Below are 19,920 nucleotides of genomic sequence, written 5' to 3' on the forward strand. Positions count from 1 at the left end.
ATAACCATCCAAAACCAATATTAATTATATATTTAACCAAAATACATAATATATAATTAGTATATATATATATATATATATATATAATATATATATGTGTGTGTGTGTGTGTGTGTGTTATATATAAAAAGAAGAGTCGGTCAACACCTCATCCTTATCCAACCTTCAAATCCCAACAACAAATCGCACATTTTAAAAACGTTGCTCTCTCTCTCTCTGTGGAAAAAATAATTAATAATACTCGAAAGCTCTGTACTTTACACGCAAAACAGAAAACAAAAAGAAACATCAACCCAATTTCCTCTAGGCTAATCAATCAAAGCAAGCAATCAACCTTTGAAGCGAAGCAAGCAGGGAAAACGAAGACTCAAACCCACAAGTTTTTATTTTACTTTTCTCGATTCAAACCTCAAAGTTCTCGTTTTTCGATCTATCGGAGTTATGGCGTCTGGATCGTCGGGCCGGGCTAACTCGGGCTCCAAGGGATTCGATTTTGGCTCCGATGATATTCTCTGCTCATATGAGGACTATGGAAGCAACCAGGATTCCTCCAATGGACCTCATTCTGATCCTGTGATTAGCGCTGCCAGTTCCGGCAAGGTATACCTCTATATATTCTTTGTTTTGGAGCTAGGGTAAAATATTTATTTATGTTTTTGCTTTTTTTCTTGGGGTTTTAAAGGAATTTCATAAGGGTTTTTGGATTTGCGGGTTTTTTTTGGAGTAATTTGATTACTTTAGCATTTTGTTATAGATGAGTGTTCTGGTGGCGAAGTAGCTAGCTAGGGCTTGGGTAAGAATTAAGAATTTGGCGAAAAATGAATACGAATATTTGAAAAGAAATTGTTGGATTTTTTAAATAAATAATGCCGGACTTGATGAGGATTTGCTAAGAAGAGCCCAAAAGTTTTTGGTTCCTGCTTGTTTTGGTAATTCTCGTAGCATGTACTATCTGTAGCTGGTCAGATTGTATTCACGTATATAAAGTCTAAGCTTTTATTTGATGATGAGATGTATTGGTTAGGGGCTTGACCTTTGATTCGCAAAAGAATACAAGGCATTTCTTTTTTTAATGGGAAGGAGAGGGGAGCTCGGTTTAGTGTCATCGAAGTTCCAATTAGAGGAAAAGCATGATTTAAGGTTGTGTTTAACAAGAACTCTGCTAGCAGAAATGCAGGTCACTAAATGCTGGAAAAGGTTAAGAAAAAAAAAATCAACGGCGAGGAGATGCTTGAGAGTGTTCGGATGGTAACAGGTTTAGATTTTTTATTATGTTACAATGTTTGTTGTAGATTATTGTATCGCTTCTAAGCGGTCCTCACTAACGATAATAAAAAGAAGGCTTGAGACAGCAATCCTAGACGAAACAGTATGCAACGTTTTGGCAGTTTCCTCCTTGTCAAGGATTACGTTGTTCGTCAAGGAATGGTTTATAGTATATTAAGACTCAAGGCAGCATTTAACTCTCACATATCAGCATTGAATATTACTCAGACTCTCGAAAACGTAGTTGTTATACCAAAATCAAAGGAAAAAACTTTTTCTTAGGACATTCTTGTTTACTACCTTGTGTAAGTTTATTACAGGCTTGCTTGGTAGCCGTAGAATATGAAGCAAGTCCTGGGTTTTGCACTAGATTGTAAAAATGTAATGATGAGCTCTAATTGCAGAAAAGAACATGAATTTTTGGTTTGTGCTGAAGATGTATAATCATAACTGGACTGTTTCTCAGACATTGTGAAAGCTCCTAGGACCACTATATTTGCTAGCCAATCTTTGAGTTCCTATTGATGATTTATTTATTTATTTATTTTGATATAAAAGTATGAAGCTTGTATTGATGTAAGGTGCTAAGGGAGCACCACCCATGTACAAAATTTACATCTCAATTACAATATCTACAATGTCAACTAGATCATCAAAAAAATCAAGGTTATGCCCTAATAAGTTAGAACCAAAGTAATGAAACCAGTTGTCCTTTGTTGAAATTAGACTCAATTCCATGAAAAGCCCTGTTGTTTCTTTCTTTCCAGATGACCCAAAAAATAGTAAGGGGAATGAGTCTAATAGATTTATTCATGCTGTCTAAACCCTCCCAGGCCATCAATTCGGTACAAACATTTTCAGCCATTGCCCAAGAAGCTCCCAACAGTCCAAGAATCCTGTCCAAAGATTATGAGTAGTCGGGCATCTCAAAAGAAGGTGATTGCAGGTTTCCAGGGCACTTTTACATAGGAAGCATCTGTTTGCAATAAAGTGACCTCTTTACAGGGGAAGTCCTGTTGATGATTTATCTATGTCTGAAGTCTGACAATATTCATAATTAGGATTTTAAATTAAAAGGAAAACATATATATATTTTTTATCTTACATCTAGTAAGCAATGAGGAAAGCTGTGTGCATGTTCTGCTGCGGTTTCCTGTGGCTTCTGGGTTGTGGAATCCTATTTTTAGTATGATTGGTGTTAGCTGGGTGATGGTTGGATCTATTAGGGAGGAATTGTGATCTTGGGAACAGGTTTATTTAGAAAGAAAGTTGAAAAATCTAATTTTTTTATCCTTATTTTGGATTCTATGGAAGGAGAGAAGTTCTAGAGTATTTGCAGGTAAAGCTGATGATTTGTATAGTTTGTGAGATAGGTAGTTGCATTTTTTTGGGTTTTTATTGTTAGAGCATGACATGATTAGTGATGTAGATTCTGGACATGTCATTGATTTGCTAACTATATTGTAAAGTTTTTGTATAGGGGCAGTATCCCTTATTGTTTGGTACCATGTTAAGAGAATTTCACACTTTTTATTTCAAAAAAAATCTAGTAAGTAATGCCTGCTTCCTGATATTTTCACAGGACTTTCATAAAAGTCGAATGGTCAGGACATCCGTATTTCCTGCAAATGCTTATACCCCACCGGAGGATACAGTTAACCAAGATGTGATATCTACTGTTGAAAAAACGATGAAAAAGTATGCTGATAACCTAATGCGCTTTCTTGAGGGAATCAGTTCACGTCTGTCACAATTGGAATTGTATTGCTACAATCTAGATAAATCAATTGGAGAAATGCGATCTGATTTAGTTCGTGACCATGGAGAGGCAGATACAAAGCTTAAATTTCTTGAGAAGCATCTTCAAGAGGTGGGTTTACTATGAAATTTTATAAGTTTATGTATGAAAATTTGGGTTTAGCATTTTGCCTTGAGGTACAGAGTGCAATAAGATCTCATGTACCTCACTCTTTGGTATTGGCTTTTTGAAATTAGTTTTCAGGATCCATCTAATAATTTTTGTGTCTTAATGGGTTAGTGGTTGTGCTCTTTTGCTAGGTTCCTTTGTCCTTTGCAAAAGGATTGGGTTATTTCTCTTTAATTGAAGCCTTTTCCTTGTGTCATTGTTCTTTTCTACTTTATGAGGATTCCTTATCCTTGTTATAATGCATTTTTCTCTCTTTCTAATAATTCTTCCTTCACCAAAGAGGGAAAAGTTGACCTCTTTTCCCTATTTGTGACCCTTCCCATGAAATGCTATTGCTCCCTTAAATTTGCATGACATTGAGAGGTAGAACTTTATCGTAAGAAGTTATTTGCTGCCATGAGTATAAATGAAAGGTGTTGTCAAAAAACTAGAGCAGTTGCTTATAAAATTAGGCATGTGAAACAGAAAATGTCAGAAATCATTTAGGTAATTGTTGTATGCTACCGAATCATGAAGCTTCAGAATATGGATTTACCTTGTGGATCTAATTGTTGATTTTTGAGAAAAAAATTTTGATGTGCAGTTATGGCATATTTGGTAGAGCTTTGTTCAAATGGGAATTGGGGAAAAAAATCCAGTTGTTCATCTTCCTTCCTTTTTCGGTTGATTGTGAAATACTAACTCAATTTAATTCTTATTCCTTTTCCGTTTATCTTTCCCATATGCTTTACCTAATTGATGGTGAAGGGATAGGAGTCGATATAGCCAAATGTAAGTCCTATTGTAAATTATATTCAGGTGATTAGATTTGCACAAATGGAAACCGAAAGTTCAAAGCAGTAAAAGATTATGGGATTTCAGTCGTTTTGTCAGCAATGATACTGTATCATCTGTGTTGCTTGAACTCTTTAATTTTAATGCAATACCCATGTCAGACATGACATGACATGTCATTGGTGTGATTATGGGATCTGTGTCAGATCCTTGATGATCTAAAACTAGAAGTCGTGATATACTAAAATATTAAGATGATGAAACAAACTCTTAGAATAGAAGTTGAAAAAGGGCACATCAATAGGAATTCACATTCTTGAATGTTTAAATTTTGAAAATATTTTTGTACTTAATTAATTGTGTTTTACTATTTGGTATTTTTTTTCCATTCGCTACAAATATGAGGGTGGTATTTTTTTGTGCTAAAGACTGTATTTTATTACGTATATAGCGTCATCATTAGCTTCCTAAAAGCTTATATTGTTTTACTATTTCCATGTTAAACAGATCCAAGAACCCATATCCAATTGTGGACTCTTATTGATTAGATACCCGCATCTTTGGTACTGGACTAGACAATTAGATGATATCCATACTGGACACTTGCATTCCATTCTGGGCAACATTTTTTGGCATGCTGAGTCTCATGCATAATGGGCTTCTTTAGATTGATCCTAGCCAGATAATTCTGAAATACAATTGTCATTTTCTTATATTCATTATGCTTTAAAGCCTCTGTATTAGACAAAAAACAGATATTTGTTGTTTCTTTAAGATAATTTCCTGTGGTTCATAATGGCATTACCCATTGTATTTTTTTAATTCTATGTCATTGCATTTTGGAAGTATACCCGAACAATTTTTGTTTATCTTTACTTCACTTTTGGTTTGATTGTCATCCACCTCGGTTTGTTGGTTTTTTAACATCCTCTTATCTTTTTCTTGCGGAATAAGTGTCTTGATCTTGATGTTGCTTAAGTAATTCAAATGATTTAATTATGTACTAAAGCTTTTTCCATGGCACGCTACATGTAGGTCCACAGATCAGTGCAAATCCTGAGAGACAAGCAAGAACTTGCCGATGCCCAGAAAGAGTTAGCTAAACTGCAACTTGCGCAGAAAGAGTCATCATCTTTGAGCAATTCACAATCCAGTGAGGAGAGGACAACGACTCTTGCCATCGAATCGAAGAAGAATGACAACGCTCCTGACATGCACAACCAGCAGCTTGCTCTTGCTCTGCCCCATCAAGTGGCTCCGCAACAACATACTCTGCCTCCCAATTCCCAGTCCCCTCCTCAGAATTTGACCCAGCAACAATCTTACTATATTCCACCAACCCAATTACAGAACCCCCAAGCACCAGCGCCACCACCCCCTGCACTTGCTCCTCCCCCTGCCCCTGCCCCTGCCCCCAACCCCACCCCCGCCCCACCTGCAGCCCCAATTCAACATCCTCAGGGTCAGTATTTGTCATCTGATCCTCAGTACCGCACAACCCAGCTGCAAGACCTCTCTAGGTTGCCACCACAGGTGTCGCAGTCACAAGTGAATCAGGGGACAGCAGCCCAATCGTTTCCTCAGTACCTACAACAGTGGCCACAGCAGATACCTCAGCACATGCAACAACAACAGCAGCCCTCTATGCAAACACAGATTAGGCCGACATCAGCAACTTATTCTTATCGCCCAACACAACCGAGTAGTCAATCCCCACCTGAGGCAATCCCAAACAGCATGCCAATGCAAGTGCCATTCTCAGGAATTCCTCAACCTGCATCTAGCTGTGTGGATGCTGTTGCTTATGGCTACAATGTGCCAGGGAGAACTGTTCCTCCGCAGCCTGCACCTCAGCAAATCAAAAGCACGTTTGGAGCACAGCCAGGTGATGGATATACAGTTACTGGACCCCATCCGGCACTTCCTCAGGGAAGTACATACATGATGTATGATAACGAAGGCGGGAGGATACTCCATACACCACAACCGCAAGCTCACTTTTCACAGGGTGGATATCCTCCTACAAGTGTTCCTCTTCAGAATCAACAACTTCCTCCTGGTGCCGGTATTCTAGCTCGGAATCCTAGCCACGTGCAATTTGTTCGCAACCATCCCTATGGTGAATTAATCGACAAGCTTGTAAGCATGGGTTTCCGGGGCGACCATGTTGCAGCTGTAATACAGAGAATGGAGGAAAGTGGCCAGCCTATCGACTTCAACACCGTGCTTGATAGATTAAATGCGCTTGATAGGTTGAATCCGCATGCTTCTGCCTTATCTCAGCGAGGGTGGTAAGAATTAAAAGGAAAGCATGATGGATGGCTCAGTGTCTCCATACAGCCATTTCGGGGTGATGATCGAAGTAAGACGTGGAATAAAAGTCAGTGTTCTGTTTATTTTGTGAGAGGTTCAGATATTTTCTACTTGACCTCTTGTTAATGTTACTATGTACGTAAAGCTTATGCGAATTATGTAAGAATGTTTATGGTCAATGACACTTTTAAGTCAAAGAACCATCAAGTTGGTGAATTCTGATGATTGAAATTTGAGCTTGATTTCAATATCATGAAAGTCTGCTGATTTGCTATCAGGAAAATGTCACATAAATTTTATGGGTTGTTTGTGTTCAGTGTGTAATATAAAGACAATTTCCTTTTGCAATGTACTTCCTTTTTATCCCGGTCGGACCAAACACTAACTAGTAGGGTTCTAAGTTCACATATTTGTCCGAGTCATTGTAGTTTCGTCCTGATTCAAATTGAAATGAATGAATGAATTTGGACCGAAAAATAAAATTATATTGTATTTTTTAATTGGCAAATAAAAATTTGATTTATTTCGGTTTGAATCTTGAATTCTATTCTTAATTGGTCTTTGGTCCATCCCGATTTAGTCTCTTCTGATTTTAGACCGATAAAACATCTTGACTCGTCAAGTTTGTAATGAAAATACGATTTTTAATCTTAAACATCCTTGCTCATGGGTTTGGTTTGTGATGAGAGTGAAATTTTATCTTAAAAGTTTATATATACATTAGAATTTGCTTGTTTCAGAATAGAATCTTGAAGTTCATATATATATATATAGATATATATTAGAATCTATAAATCAATACCCTCATTGAAAAAATAAAAGTAAAGAACATGGGAATGAACTGGTTTTGCCTTATATAGATTCCCCTCCTCTCTTCATTATGAGTCAATTATTCCATGTCTTTTCTTTTCCTTTCACTTATAGATTCTTCATTCTCAAACCAACAACTTTTTGTAACCCTAAATTACTTTGTTCATTAAATTATTGTGGGTAACATTTTTTTAATCATGATTTGTTAATTAATCTTTAAAAAAAAGGAATTACTATTAAAAAAAAAGAATGATTAAATTACCTCTCGACAAACTTAATAAGAAAGTGCTCGTGAAATATTTTTGAGTCTTAATTTTTATAAAAGACTATATTTTATCACAATAGCATTAACAAAATATAGTCGTATATACTCAAAGAAAAAAATTTGAATAAACATCAAATATATCAAAAATATATTGTCAAATTTTTCAATTTTTGTTTTAATTTTACGAAAGAAAAAAAAGAGAGATGATTATGAGTCTTTGTATTTCTAAATACGCGTTGTACGAACTTTATATGATAAAGTACAATTCTTTTTACGAGCTTAAATCAATATAATTAGTACTAAATTTATTCGAAACTTAATATGCTTTAAAAAATATAAAATTTCTTAAATTTGACTTCAAGTTTTTATTACGAGTTTAATTTTAATTTTATAATTTGATTTCATATTTTTATAAGAACCGTTCGAGTTCAAATAACGTTATTTACTAATATATTTTAACTTATATTAGATCGTGGGTATGAATTTAATGATATAGTCGTCTTATACTTGTTTGTCACTTGTTAGATATATGATTAGTAAAATTTTAAATTTATTTTTTAATATTAATTAAATTAATTAATTTTGATTAATAAATACTTAATATTATTTATATATATTATTAAGTATATTATATTTTAAACTATTTTTTATTTTAATTAATAATTAAAGCTTTTTAATTAAATTCTGGTTAATTATTTAAATATTTTATAAAATGTTTTTAAAACTAAAAAAAAAAAAGATAAAATAGAGCACGTAATATATAAATACAAATCAAACAATGCAGCCTGTCGATTTTTACAAAAAAAGTTCGTATCCATTTATCGACGTTACTTGTCTCCGTCGAAATTGACGGAGTCCACATCATTCACATTTGTTCTTCAATGGGCCCCACTCATTCGTGACGTGGCACCCATGTGCCCGTTAGTAAAAGTCCGATATACGAGGTTATTAATTTATTATTATTAAAGAACCGGGTTTGACCAAACGTTGACGCCGGGGCAGTAACGTAAATTCACTAGTATAAATAATTTTATTTTATAAAGTTTTTTTTTTTAACTTATAAAAATTAAAAAAAGCCCGTTGCATAATATTAGTATTTTATTATAATTTAAATTTATATGGTAAATAGAATACACTAATTAAATATATTTAATTTATTTTTAATATTTTATAAAGTTAATTCACTTATAAGTTTTTATTAAGTCATAAGCTAAAAAAAATTCTAAACAAATGAGACCAATTTAATATTAATAAGCAACTTAATTATTAAGGAAAAAAGAGGAAACGACACGTTTTTATAATTAATATAGAAATAAAAAGTAAAATTTTATAATAAGAAAATAAATAATTTGCATTAATAATGACTAATCAAATAATACTTTTCGTCCATAATACGTAATCTAATTATTAAAATTTTTTAAAGATTAGAAATTTAAATTTTATTAAAATTATAAAAATTTATTACGTTATATATATCATAATTTAATAATAATTAATATATAATATGTAATTAAATAAAATTAAAAATTTATTTTATTAATATAATATTAAAATTACGACAATCAAATTAAGTTAAATCTCTTGAATATAATAAATATTTCAGTCAGAGAATTGAGAATTTATTTTAAGAGTCCAGTAATTAAATTAAATTAATTTTTAATAAAATTATTATATTTTTAAATAAAATAAATATTTTATAATAATTATATTATTTTAATTATAATAATCATAATAATTTAATAACACGAATTATTATTAAAGAGAACCTTCTTTTTTTTTTTTACCCACTTGGGATGTTGGTAGTCCTACGTCACACAATAATAAAAGTTATTAAATTAAAAAAGTCTCTTAATGGAAAATAAAACTTACCTACTAAGGAATAATAATAAAATAAAAGAATAATAAAACATGAAAATAAAAGTATAAATAAATATTTTATTCTCTATTATATAAAATTTAAAACTATATTTAATTAATTATATATATTTTTTTCTTATAAAAAGCAAATATATAATTCTTCAGTATTAAATATTATATATATAATATTAAAAATAAATTTAATTTAATAACTAATTTTCATATTTTTTAATTTCAAGTTGGACATTATTTTAAAAATAATACATATAATTATATATAGTGTATAGTTTTGATAAAGTCTTTCTAACTTTGAACTAATTATATTATTTGATATTATTAAAAAGAAATAAAGAAATTTCAAATATTCAGACTGAGTAAAAAAGAAAATGAAAAGTTCAAAAAATTAAAAAGAAAATGAAAAATGAAAAATATTTTTGAAGGAAAGAGAAACGCGCTAACACGCGCACGACTCTTTACTCGCCACTTTTTCTCTCTCTGGTTCATCTTCTTCTTCTCCCAAAAAAGCAACAAACTAGAGAGAAAAACCCCCAAAACCAAAATCAAATTAACCGTCTCATGCTGCTATGAGTCTCCGTTACCGTCCCGGCTCGAACCGGCCTGGTCCGGGCGATGACGCGGGGGAGGAGACATTCAACATAATTCCCGTTCATAACCTCCTCGCTGATCACCCTTCTCTCCGTTTCCCGGAGGTACGCGCCGCCGCAGCAGCTCTACGAGCAGTCGGAGAACTCCGTCGGCCTCCTTACGCGCAATGGCGGCCTCACTATGATCTTCTGGACTGGTTAGCCCTCTTTTTCGGTTTTCAGAAGGATAACGTTCGGAATCAACGGGAGCATCTTGTTCTTCATCTAGCCAATGCTCAGATGCGGCTGTCTCCTCCACCGGATAACATCGACTCGCTGGACCCGGGGGTTCTTCGGAAGTTCCGCCGGAAACTTCTTCTCAACTACACCAACTGGTGCTCCTATATAGGTAAGAAATCGAATATATGGATCTCGGGTCGGAGCTCCGGTGACCACCGCCGGGAGCTTCTCTACGTCGGACTCTATCTGTTAATCTGGGGTGAGTCTGCTAATCTCCGGTTTATGCCGGAGTGCATCTGCTATATCTTTCACAACATGGCTATGGAGCTCAACAAGATCCTGGAGGATTACATCGATGAGAACACGGGGCAGCCTGTTATGCCGTCGTTCTCCGGCGAGAACGCCTTCTTGAATTGCGTGGTGAAGCCAATCTACGAGACCGTCCAGGCTGAGGTGGATAGTAGCCGGAACGGGACGGCGCCTCATAGCGCTTGGAGGAATTACGATGATATCAACGAGTATTTTTGGAGCAAAAGGTGTTTTCACAAACTGAAATGGCCGATTGATCTGGGTAGCAATTTCTTTGTGACTTCGAGTAGGAGCAAACATGTGGGCAAGACGGGGTTCGTTGAGCAGAGGTCCTTTTGGAATCTTTTCAGGAGCTTCGACCGTTTGTGGGTGATGCTGGTGTTGTTTCTTCAAGCTGCGATAATTGTGGCCTGGGAGGGAACGAATTTTTCTTGGACTGCATTGGGACATAAGGACGTTTGGGTGAAGGTTTTGACAGTGTTTATCACTTGGAGCGGCATGCGGTTCTTTCAGTCGTTGCTTGATGCAGGGACCCAGTACAGTCTGGTTTCGAGGGAGACAATGGGTCTTGGAGTGAGGATGGTGTTGAAGGCTATTGTAGCAGCCGGGTGGATTGTCGTTTTTGGGGTGCTATACGCGAGGATTTGGACGCAGAAGAACCGTGATAGAGCTGGGTCCAGAGAGACTGACAAGAGGCTTTTTCATTTCCTTTATGCTTCATTGGCGTTTTTGTTGCCGGAGGTGTTGGCTTTGGTACTGTTTATATTTCCATGGGTAAGGAATTTTCTCGAGGAGACGAATTGGAGGATATTCTACGCCTTGTCGTGGTGGTTTCAGAGTAAAAATTTTGTTGGCCGGGGATTGAGAGAAGGTCTAGTGGATAACATAAAGTACAGTCTATTCTGGGTTATGGTGCTTGCAACAAAGGCCGCTTTTAGTTACTTCTTGCAGATTAAGCCAATGATTAAACCCACCAAGCTATTGTTGGATCTGAAGGATGTGGAGTATGAATGGCATGAGTACTTCAAAGATAGCAATAGATTCGCCGTGGGATTGTTGTGGGCGCCTGTTGTTTTGATTTACCTGATGGATATTCAAATCTGGTACTCCATTTACTCTTCTTTGGTAGGAGCAATAGTTGGGTTGTTTGCCCACTTGGGTGAGATTCGGAACATGCAGCAGTTGAAGCTCAGGTTTCAGTTCTTTGCCAGTGCGATTCAGTTCAACCTCATGCCGGAGGAGCAACTGCTGAATGCCAGGGGGACGCTGAAGAGCAAGCTCAATGATGCCATTCACAGGTTGAAGTTGAGGTACGGGTTTGGTGCGCCTTACAAGAAGCTGGAGTCTAATCAGGTGGAGGCTAACAAGTTTGCCTTGATATGGAATGAGATAATTATGATATTCAGGGAAGAGGATATCATCTCTGATCGTGAGGTCGAGTTGTTAGAGTTGCCGCAGAATTCCTGGAATGTGAGGGTTATTCGCTGGCCGTGTTTTCTGCTCGGTAATGAGCTGCTGCTTTCTCTGAGCCAGGCCGCGGAGTTGGTGGATGCTCCTGATAAGTGGCTCTGGTACAAGATATGCAAGAATGAGTACAGGCGCTGTGTTGTCATTGAGACTTATGATAGTGTTAAGCACATGATGCTTGAGATCATTAAAGTTAACACTGAAGAGCATTCTATTATGACGGTTCTGTTTCAAGAGATTGATCACTCTATTCAGATTGAGAAGTTCACCAAAACCTTCAAAATGACTGCCCTGCCGCAGATTCATGCCAAATTGATCAGACTTGTTGAGCTGGTAAACAAGCCCAAAGAGGATATTGGGAAGGTGGTGAATACTTTGCAGGCCTTGTATGAGATTGTTATTCGTGATTTTTTCAAAGACAAGAGGAGCATGGAACAATTGAGGGAGGATGGTTTGGCTCCTCGTGATCCAGCTGCAATGGCGGGATTGCTTTTCCAGAATGCTATTGAATTACCTGATCCCACTAGAGAGAACTTTTACCGACAGGTTAGACGCTTGTACACCATTCTTACTTCAAGAGACTCAATGCAGAATATCCCTCTGAATTTGGAGGCAAGACGGAGGATTGCTTTCTTTAGTAATTCCCTTTTTATGAATATACCACATGCTCCCCAAGTAGAGAAGATGATGTCATTCAGTGTTCTCACTCCTTACTACAATGAGGAAGTGATTTACAACAAAGAGCAGCTTCGAACTGAAAATGAAGATGGGATTTCCACCTTGTATTATCTGCAGACCATCTATGTCGATGAGTGGAAAAATTTCATGGAGAGGTTGCGCCGAGAAGGAATGGTGAAGGATGACGAGATTTGGACTACCAAGTTGAGGGATCTCAGACTTTGGGCCTCCTATAGAGGCCAGACACTAGCCCGCACTGTTAGGGGAATGATGTATTACTATCGAGCTCTTAAGATGTTGGCTTTTCTTGATTCTGCATCAGAGATGGACATTAGAGAAGGAGCACGGGAACTTGGTGCTATCAGAGGAGGTGGTCGCTTGGATAGCTTCAGCTCTGAGAGGTTTCCTTCTTCCAGGAGTTTAAGCAGGGCAAGTAGTTCTGTTAGTATGCTGTTCAAGGGGCATGAGTATGGGACTGCCTTGATGAAATATACATATGTTGTAGCCTGCCAGATATATGGTGCTCAGAAGGCGAAAAAGGATCCTCGCGCTGAGGAGATTCTGTATTTAATGAAACACAATGAAGCCCTTCGAGTTGCTTATGTGGATGAGGTTTCCACTGGAAGGGATGAGAAGGACTACTTTTCTGTTCTTGTGAAGTATGATCAAGAGTTGCAGAGGGAAGTGGAACTCTACCGGGTTAAGTTGCCTGGCCCCTTGAAGCTGGGAGAGGGAAAGCCAGAGAATCAAAACCATGCCCTTATCTTCACTCGTGGTGATGCTGTTCAGACTATTGATATGAACCAAGACAACTATTTTGAGGAAGCACTCAAAATGCGGAATCTATTGGAAGAATTCAAGCGCAATTATGGTATCAGGAAGCCTACTATCCTGGGTGTGAGGGAACATATTTTCACCGGTTCTGTCTCTTCACTTGCTTGGTTTATGTCAGCTCAAGAAACAAGTTTTGTGACCTTGGGTCAGCGTGTTTTGGCAAACCCTCTCAAAATCAGAATGCATTATGGTCATCCTGATGTTTTTGATAGATTTTGGTTCTTAAGTCGAGGCGGCCTTAGTAAGGCTTCTAGAGTGATCAACATTAGTGAGGACATATTTGCTGGCTTTAATTGCACTTTGCGAGGAGGCAATGTCACGCACCATGAATACATTCAAGTTGGAAAGGGACGGGATGTTGGGTTGAACCAGATATCCATGTTTGAGGCCAAGGTTGCTAGTGGGAATGGTGAGCAGGTTCTTAGCAGGGACGTGTATAGGTTGGGTCACAGACTGGACTTCTTCCGGATGTTATCATTCTTTTACACCACAGTGGGGTTCTTCTTTAACACAATGATGGTTGTTCTTACTGTTTACGCATTCTTATGGGGTCGACTTTATCTTGCTCTTAGTGGCGTTGAGCGTTCTGCTTTAGCTGATGAAAGTGATAACAATAAAGCACTTGGTACCATTCTGAATCAGCAGTTCATCATCCAACTTGGTCTGTTCACAGTCCTTCCCATGATTGTGGAGAATTCTCTTGAACATGGGTTCCTTCAGGCTATCTGGGATTTCTTGACGATGCTACTCCAGCTTTCATCTGTCTTCTACACATTCTCCATGGGAACACGTACTCACTTCTTTGGGCGAACTATTCTTCATGGCGGTGCTAAATATCGGGCAACTGGGCGTGGTTTTGTGGTGCAGCACAAAGGTTTTGCTGAGAACTACAGACTGTATGCACGCAGTCATTTCATAAAGGCTATTGAGCTTGGACTCATACTTACTGTTTATGCATCACATAGCCCCATTGCTAAGGACACATTTGTTTATATAGCCATGACCATCACTAGTTGGTTTTTGGTCTTGTCTTGGATAATGGGCCCATTCATATTTAATCCTTCTGGCTTTGATTGGTTGAAAACTGTGTATGACTTTGATGATTTTATGAACTGGATTTGGTATCGTGGTGGTGTGTTTGCTAAAGCTGAACAGAGCTGGGAAAGATGGTGGTATGAGGAGCAGGATCATCTAAGGACAACTGGCCTCTGGGGAAAGGTATTGGAGATAATTTTAGACCTCCGCTTCTTCTTTTTCCAGTATGGAATCGTATACCAGCTGGGTATTGCCAATGGAAGTACCAGTATTGCTGTTTACTTGCTGTCTTGGATCTATGTTGTTGTGGTTATGGGGATTTATCTGGTGATAGGGTATGCTCGGGACAAGTATGCAGCAAAGGAGCACATTTACTATCGGCTCGTTCAATTCCTTGTCATCATTCTCGCTGTACTTGTGATATTTGCCTTGCTGGAATTCACTGACTTCACATTTGCTGATATTTTCACTAGCTTATTGGCTTTCATCCCTACTGGATGGGGTCTGATTTTGATTGCACAAGTATTGCGGCCTTTCCTGCAGTCTACTAGGCTTTGGGATATTGTAGTTTCTGTTGCTCGCTTATACGACATTATGTTTGGTGTTATTGTCATGGCTCCTGTAGCATTCTTGTCATGGATGCCTGGGTTCCAGTCTATGCAGACGAGGATCCTATTTAATGAAGCATTCAGCAGGGGGCTTCGAATATTCCAGATTGTTACAGGAAAGAAGTCTAAAGTCGAGGTCTGATATGAGGTACAGTGAAAGGTTTTTATTTCTCAATCTTTGTGGTGATTACCTTGTTATGTTAATATATGCATATTGAGTTGCTTTGTTTTTCCCGCTCTCTCAATTGGCTTCACCTTGAACACAAAATCTGAATGGACCTGCTTGATTTACCAAATAAAGTTAAAGACCCAAAATCCGGATGACTTGAAACCCAAAAAAATGTAAAACCTGAATAACTTGATAGACACCATCCCAAAATTATCTTAGGCCTGAAGTCAACTGAAAGCCAGAAAAAACCTGAAAGTGAAAGAACCCATAACCCTAAGGAACTAAAATATAACCATGACTGACTTGACCTGATCGGACCTTCCTGATTTTCGTTTCTAGTCGGTAACTTACTAATACATATGGGTCAAATCAGGGTTACTTTGGGTAGATTTAAAGATTCCTTGATACCATACCATATGTCAAATCAGGGTTACTTTGGGTAGATTTAAAGATTCCTCGATACCATACCTAAGAATGGAGACCAAAAGAAAATCTAAAAGACACCTAGGATCTTCTAAGCATTACAATTAAGTTGGGGGATGGGTGTGATACCTTTCATGTACATAGGTATCACACTTTGTACATGATGCATTATGGAACCAAGATACGGAAATCATTCTGAATAATTAAGGAATCCTAATAGAAAAAGTAATATTTATTATTATTAATTCTAATACTACTAAAGACCTAATCTATCTCAAAAAAAAAAAACTACTAAAGACCTAATCTTAACCATACTATTGTGATAAATTGTAGATTAGCGAGAAATACAATTTCTAAGCTATTTAGAAATTCTAAGATAAATCCATTCTGCATCAATTTCGAGAAAACTCAGCCTCGAGCTTTGAAGTGTGGAAGTATCCTTGAGCTTTGTTTTAGCATTGAGCTTCTGAATATTTGTGTATAAGATCTCATATGTGTGCAGGTGGTCTCTAAAAAACTAACAGTTTTTGTAAAATTACAAAAAACTGAACTATGCATATGATTTGTAACAAACAAAGTGCAGGATGTAAAAACTAACAGTTTTTGTAAAATAACAAAAAACTAAATTATGCATATGATTTGTAACAAACAAAGTGCAGGATGTAAATTGAAGTAAATTCAAATCAAATAAACTGTAATCTTTTTTAGTTTTTTAAAGAAAAAACAGGACCAAATAGGACAAGATGAGGCTGAAGTGGTCTGGTTCCATCCCCTAGTTCATCCACTAGTTCTATCCATAATTTTTGAGAAACTTGGAAAATGCTGGGTTCTAGTCTGAGATTGTTGCATTCTACTTTAGACTGATGAGCACCCTAGTAGTTACTATGTCGTTAGCAGCTTTGTTTTCTTTTTGCATCTCTAGATTCCTTTCTTGTAACATCAGGGGCGGAAGTGAAGGCCGCGTTCAACCTCAATAATGATCAGTTTGTCTAAAGCAGTTTTTCTTTTCCTGGACTTCACATGCCGCATGTTTTTCTTTTTCTGTGTCAACAATATTCTAAATTGGATTAAGCCTTTCCCAAGGAATGCTTCAAATACTCGGGTCACCTGCACCGAGTATAGTTTAATCCCCATACAGGCGGAAGTCCTGACAAAAATAATATCTAAAAAGATGCCAGCCCCTACCTCCCCTTCTTTCTGAATAAAAAGGGTATCAAAGAGACTGTGTATATTTATGCTATTTGTACCAATTTTATTTCTATTGTTTGCATAAGAAGTTAAGCATGCAGCAAACTAGACCGTTCTTGTTGACTTGCATCTTGATTCGAACCTTATCATCAGTACTGATTTTGCATAGACCACTGTCCAAATTTTTAATGATATGGTGCTTGCAGCTTTGCAGCTTGCTTGAAGTGTAGAAAAAATTTTACGGGGTGGATAGATTTCTTCTGCGATCTTTGGAGAATTTTTCTTGCTTGCAAGAGGAGATAGCAGGTGGCTCTATGGATTTAATCTGGAGTTGAAGATGACATTCTCTTTTGTTTTCCATCGCCTGCTTTGGTTTCCTTTGTATGTTGTTGTAATTTGTTAAATTCGCGGGTCTTCCCATTCATATGCATTTCAGGAACTCTGGTTTCTCGCGCTTTCGACTTCTCCACGTATTTAAAGGTACAGCTTTTCCAGTAGCCTCTACACTAATTATATAGCTTAGCAGCACGATAGTTTGTGATTATTTATTATTCTTTTGTCAGAATGTAGCAATTTTGTTTATCCACGCTTCTCTTTCTCATTTTTAACCACTTGAGCTTTTGCTTTGAGAAAGGTGGTGGTATGAGAATTTGTCTTCTGATATATATATATAGGGATGTGCAGGCAGCACCCACCTAGTTTGAAATTTGTTGTTGTGTTTATGCATCTGTTTAGGTATGTCTCAGACGCATATACGTACACACACATACAAACAAGAAGGTACACGTGCATGTGTTTATATCTATACACATGCATGTGTTTATATCTATACACATGTATAAATACACACACATCTACTTGTATTACTTAAAATATGTTTATGTTCCTGTTGATGGGATATTTTCCTCATTCCTCTTTAGAAATTATTATGTGAATTTTTTTTTTCTAAAAATGTATATTATTCAATGGATACAATAAGTATAAAATTTAAATAAATTTTGTAAATTTTTATAATGGTTCTTATTTTCCCATCAAAATGGTAAACCCTTGTCTTTCAACAATTAAATTTTATCAGAACCTCTAAAAAAAATTTATTCTTTCAAACAAAATTTGTGCTGTTTAAGTTGAATCTCTCATACCCACATATTTGGAACATCTTTTCTATTCAAAACATGGGTTTATGTTGTTCTGATTTTAAATTAACTTCCCAAACATCGACACGACGAGTTCTTTATCCCCCTACGATTACATTTAACTAATAGAATTTAGTCATTATATAATGTTTTTTCGCACGGTTTGCCGAGACAAAATTTAATCTAGTTGGCAAATCTCAGAAAATTGTTACGAACTTACTTTCAAGTAACGAAATTTAGTTATTGTATAATATTTTTTTATTCGATTTGCCAAGATAATAAAGTTGAATTGCCACGACGAGTTCTTTATCTCATTATGATTGCTTTTAACTAACGAAATTTAGTTATTATATAATAATTTTTTATTCGATTTGTTGAGATAATAAAGTTGAATTGCTATAACTGAGTTACTTATTTCGTTATGATTATAACTAACGAAATTTAGTTATTATAGAATATTTTTTTAGTTAACTTTATTCCGTTATGATTATTTTTAGTTATTACAATTTAATCATAGTATAATATTTTTTCGCTGGAGATGAAATTTAATTTAGTTGGCGGATCTCAGAATTTGCTACGGTGAATTCTTTACTATGTTATGATAACTTTCAAAGTAACAGAATTTAACATTCATATAATGTGCTTTCGTCTAGATACAATTTTACAAATTGTTAGAGATAAAATTCAATCTGGTCAAGTAAATTACGAAAACTATTTGTGGTTCTTCTTGATTTGAGCTGTGTGGCAGAGTGATGAAAAGGGTGTCAGCTCAGACATTAAATTCCATGTTTATTATCCATTTGAGTCATTTGTCAGGGCAGAGCTTTTCGCTTTCCTGAATTTAAATTCAATGACTACTTCCAAACAGTATATATATATATATATATAATTTGCTTTTGCCGACATCTTTACAATCAATTTACTCATTTATTTATTTGATTGTGAAATTTTATATTTGAAAAGAAATATCCATATAACTTAAGTGTACTTTTTAATTAAATTTCATAAAATACAATTTATCATAATTTTTTAAAAGTTACATTCTAATTAATCAATTCTAAAAGTTATATGTTTATAAGTATGAAAATGTAATGCAGATGCCACCATCTTCGATAATGAAGGGGAGGAGAGGTTTGGTGCTGCTGGCCAGGATTCAGCTAGTTGGGTAATGTTTGTTCTGTCGGAAAGAATCTTAAGCTGTAAATCTCTCAAGTTGGCAGAATTATTGGAGTGGCGTAGCACTTTGAACTATGTGACATCTCACATACATGAATTAGGAATTATAAAGAAACTGACGACTCAAAATTTAGTTTTATTTTCGAGAACCGCAAAGGTGTCTCGTAATTTTTTAAATTTTCACGTTTAGCAGAGTCTTTCATTAAATATTATAGTTTTATTTTATTTTTGAGTTTACTAATTTTTTTTTTTATAAAAAAACATACCCACTATTAATTTAAATAATATTTAACAAGAGAGAGAAAAATTCTATTAAAAAAAAAATAATAACAACACTTCTAATAATTTAGTGATCATTAAATTTTATATTATAATTATATCCTAATGTGGAAATACTTTATAATTAAATGAGTCAACCGGAGTATTAAAATCTTTTTCTCTACGACTTTGAAATTAACCGGAAGATCAAGTTCCCATCCTCTCTTTCTAACTGACATCTGGCAGTTTTTGAATTATTTTATAATTCTATTTGAAGTAACCGATCCTCGTTCTCATTCTTACCAGAAAAACAAACATAAACGTATAGCTTCATAGCTTCGCTCTCTCTGTTCGTCTCTGTTGGATTTCAACCAAGAAAACGAGAAGAACAGGAAGGGGATTTCAACGGAAAACATGGAGAAGCCTTTTCTCAGAGGCGAGAGTAGTGGTGGTGGCAGAGGGAGGGATTGGATGTATCGCCGTTCTGATGCGATCACTTATGGCTCTCCTTACCAGAAAGCAGCTGCGCTCGTCGATTTGGTCAGTTGTTGCTTCTTCTTTATTTCTTCATTGTTTTTTTTACTGATGCGGTTTTGCTTTACCTAG

At 36.0% G+C, this 19,920-nt stretch overlaps 3 protein-coding genes and 1 non-coding gene across 5 annotated transcripts in view; all 4 read left to right on the top strand.

Annotated features, from left to right (window-relative positions):
* Positions 1–166: 166 nt before the first annotated feature.
* On the top strand, positions 167–6,496 carry LOC110816932 (formin-like protein (DUF1421)). Its single transcript, XM_022045303.2, has 3 exons — positions 167–600; positions 2,849–3,136; positions 5,003–6,496. The coding sequence occupies exons 1-3, from the start codon at positions 442–444 to the stop codon at positions 6,260–6,262; spliced, it is 1,707 nt and encodes a 568-aa protein (XP_021900995.1). The 5' UTR covers positions 167–441; the 3' UTR covers positions 6,263–6,496.
* Positions 6,497–9,668: 3,172 nt separating this feature from the next.
* Positions 9,669–17,453, top strand: GSL05 (glucan synthase-like 5). Its single transcript, XM_088221230.1, has 2 exons — positions 9,669–15,115; positions 16,954–17,453. Exon 1 carries the CDS (start codon positions 9,797–9,799, stop codon positions 15,107–15,109), a length of 5,313 nt encoding a protein of 1,770 aa, XP_088077356.1. The 5' UTR covers positions 9,669–9,796; the 3' UTR covers positions 15,110–15,115; positions 16,954–17,453.
* LOC148266146 (small nucleolar RNA J33) lies at positions 12,747–12,827 on the top strand. The gene has a single exon (XR_015820854.1). It is a non-coding gene; the product is annotated as a small nucleolar RNA J33 (small nucleolar RNA).
* Positions 17,086–19,920, top strand: part of TPC1 (two-pore channel 1) — a 46,650-nt gene continuing 43,815 nt past the window's right edge. For both annotated transcript variants that reach the window (XR_015819506.1, XM_088221231.1), the window contains exons 1-3: positions 17,086–17,227; positions 18,978–19,045; positions 19,621–19,854. Coding sequence is in view for 1 of the 2 variants with exons in the window: in XM_088221231.1 (XP_088077357.1) it covers positions 19,729–19,854 (126 nt within the window). In the remaining variant the exon portion in view is untranslated. The remainder of the gene's footprint in view (positions 17,228–18,977; positions 19,046–19,620; positions 19,855–19,920) is intronic.

Source organism: Carica papaya, chromosome 5 (assembly GCF_054855325.1).
Source record: "Carica papaya isolate Zhongbai chromosome 5, ASM5485532v1, whole genome shotgun sequence".
Lineage (NCBI taxonomy): Eukaryota > Viridiplantae > Streptophyta > Magnoliopsida > Brassicales > Caricaceae > Carica > Carica papaya.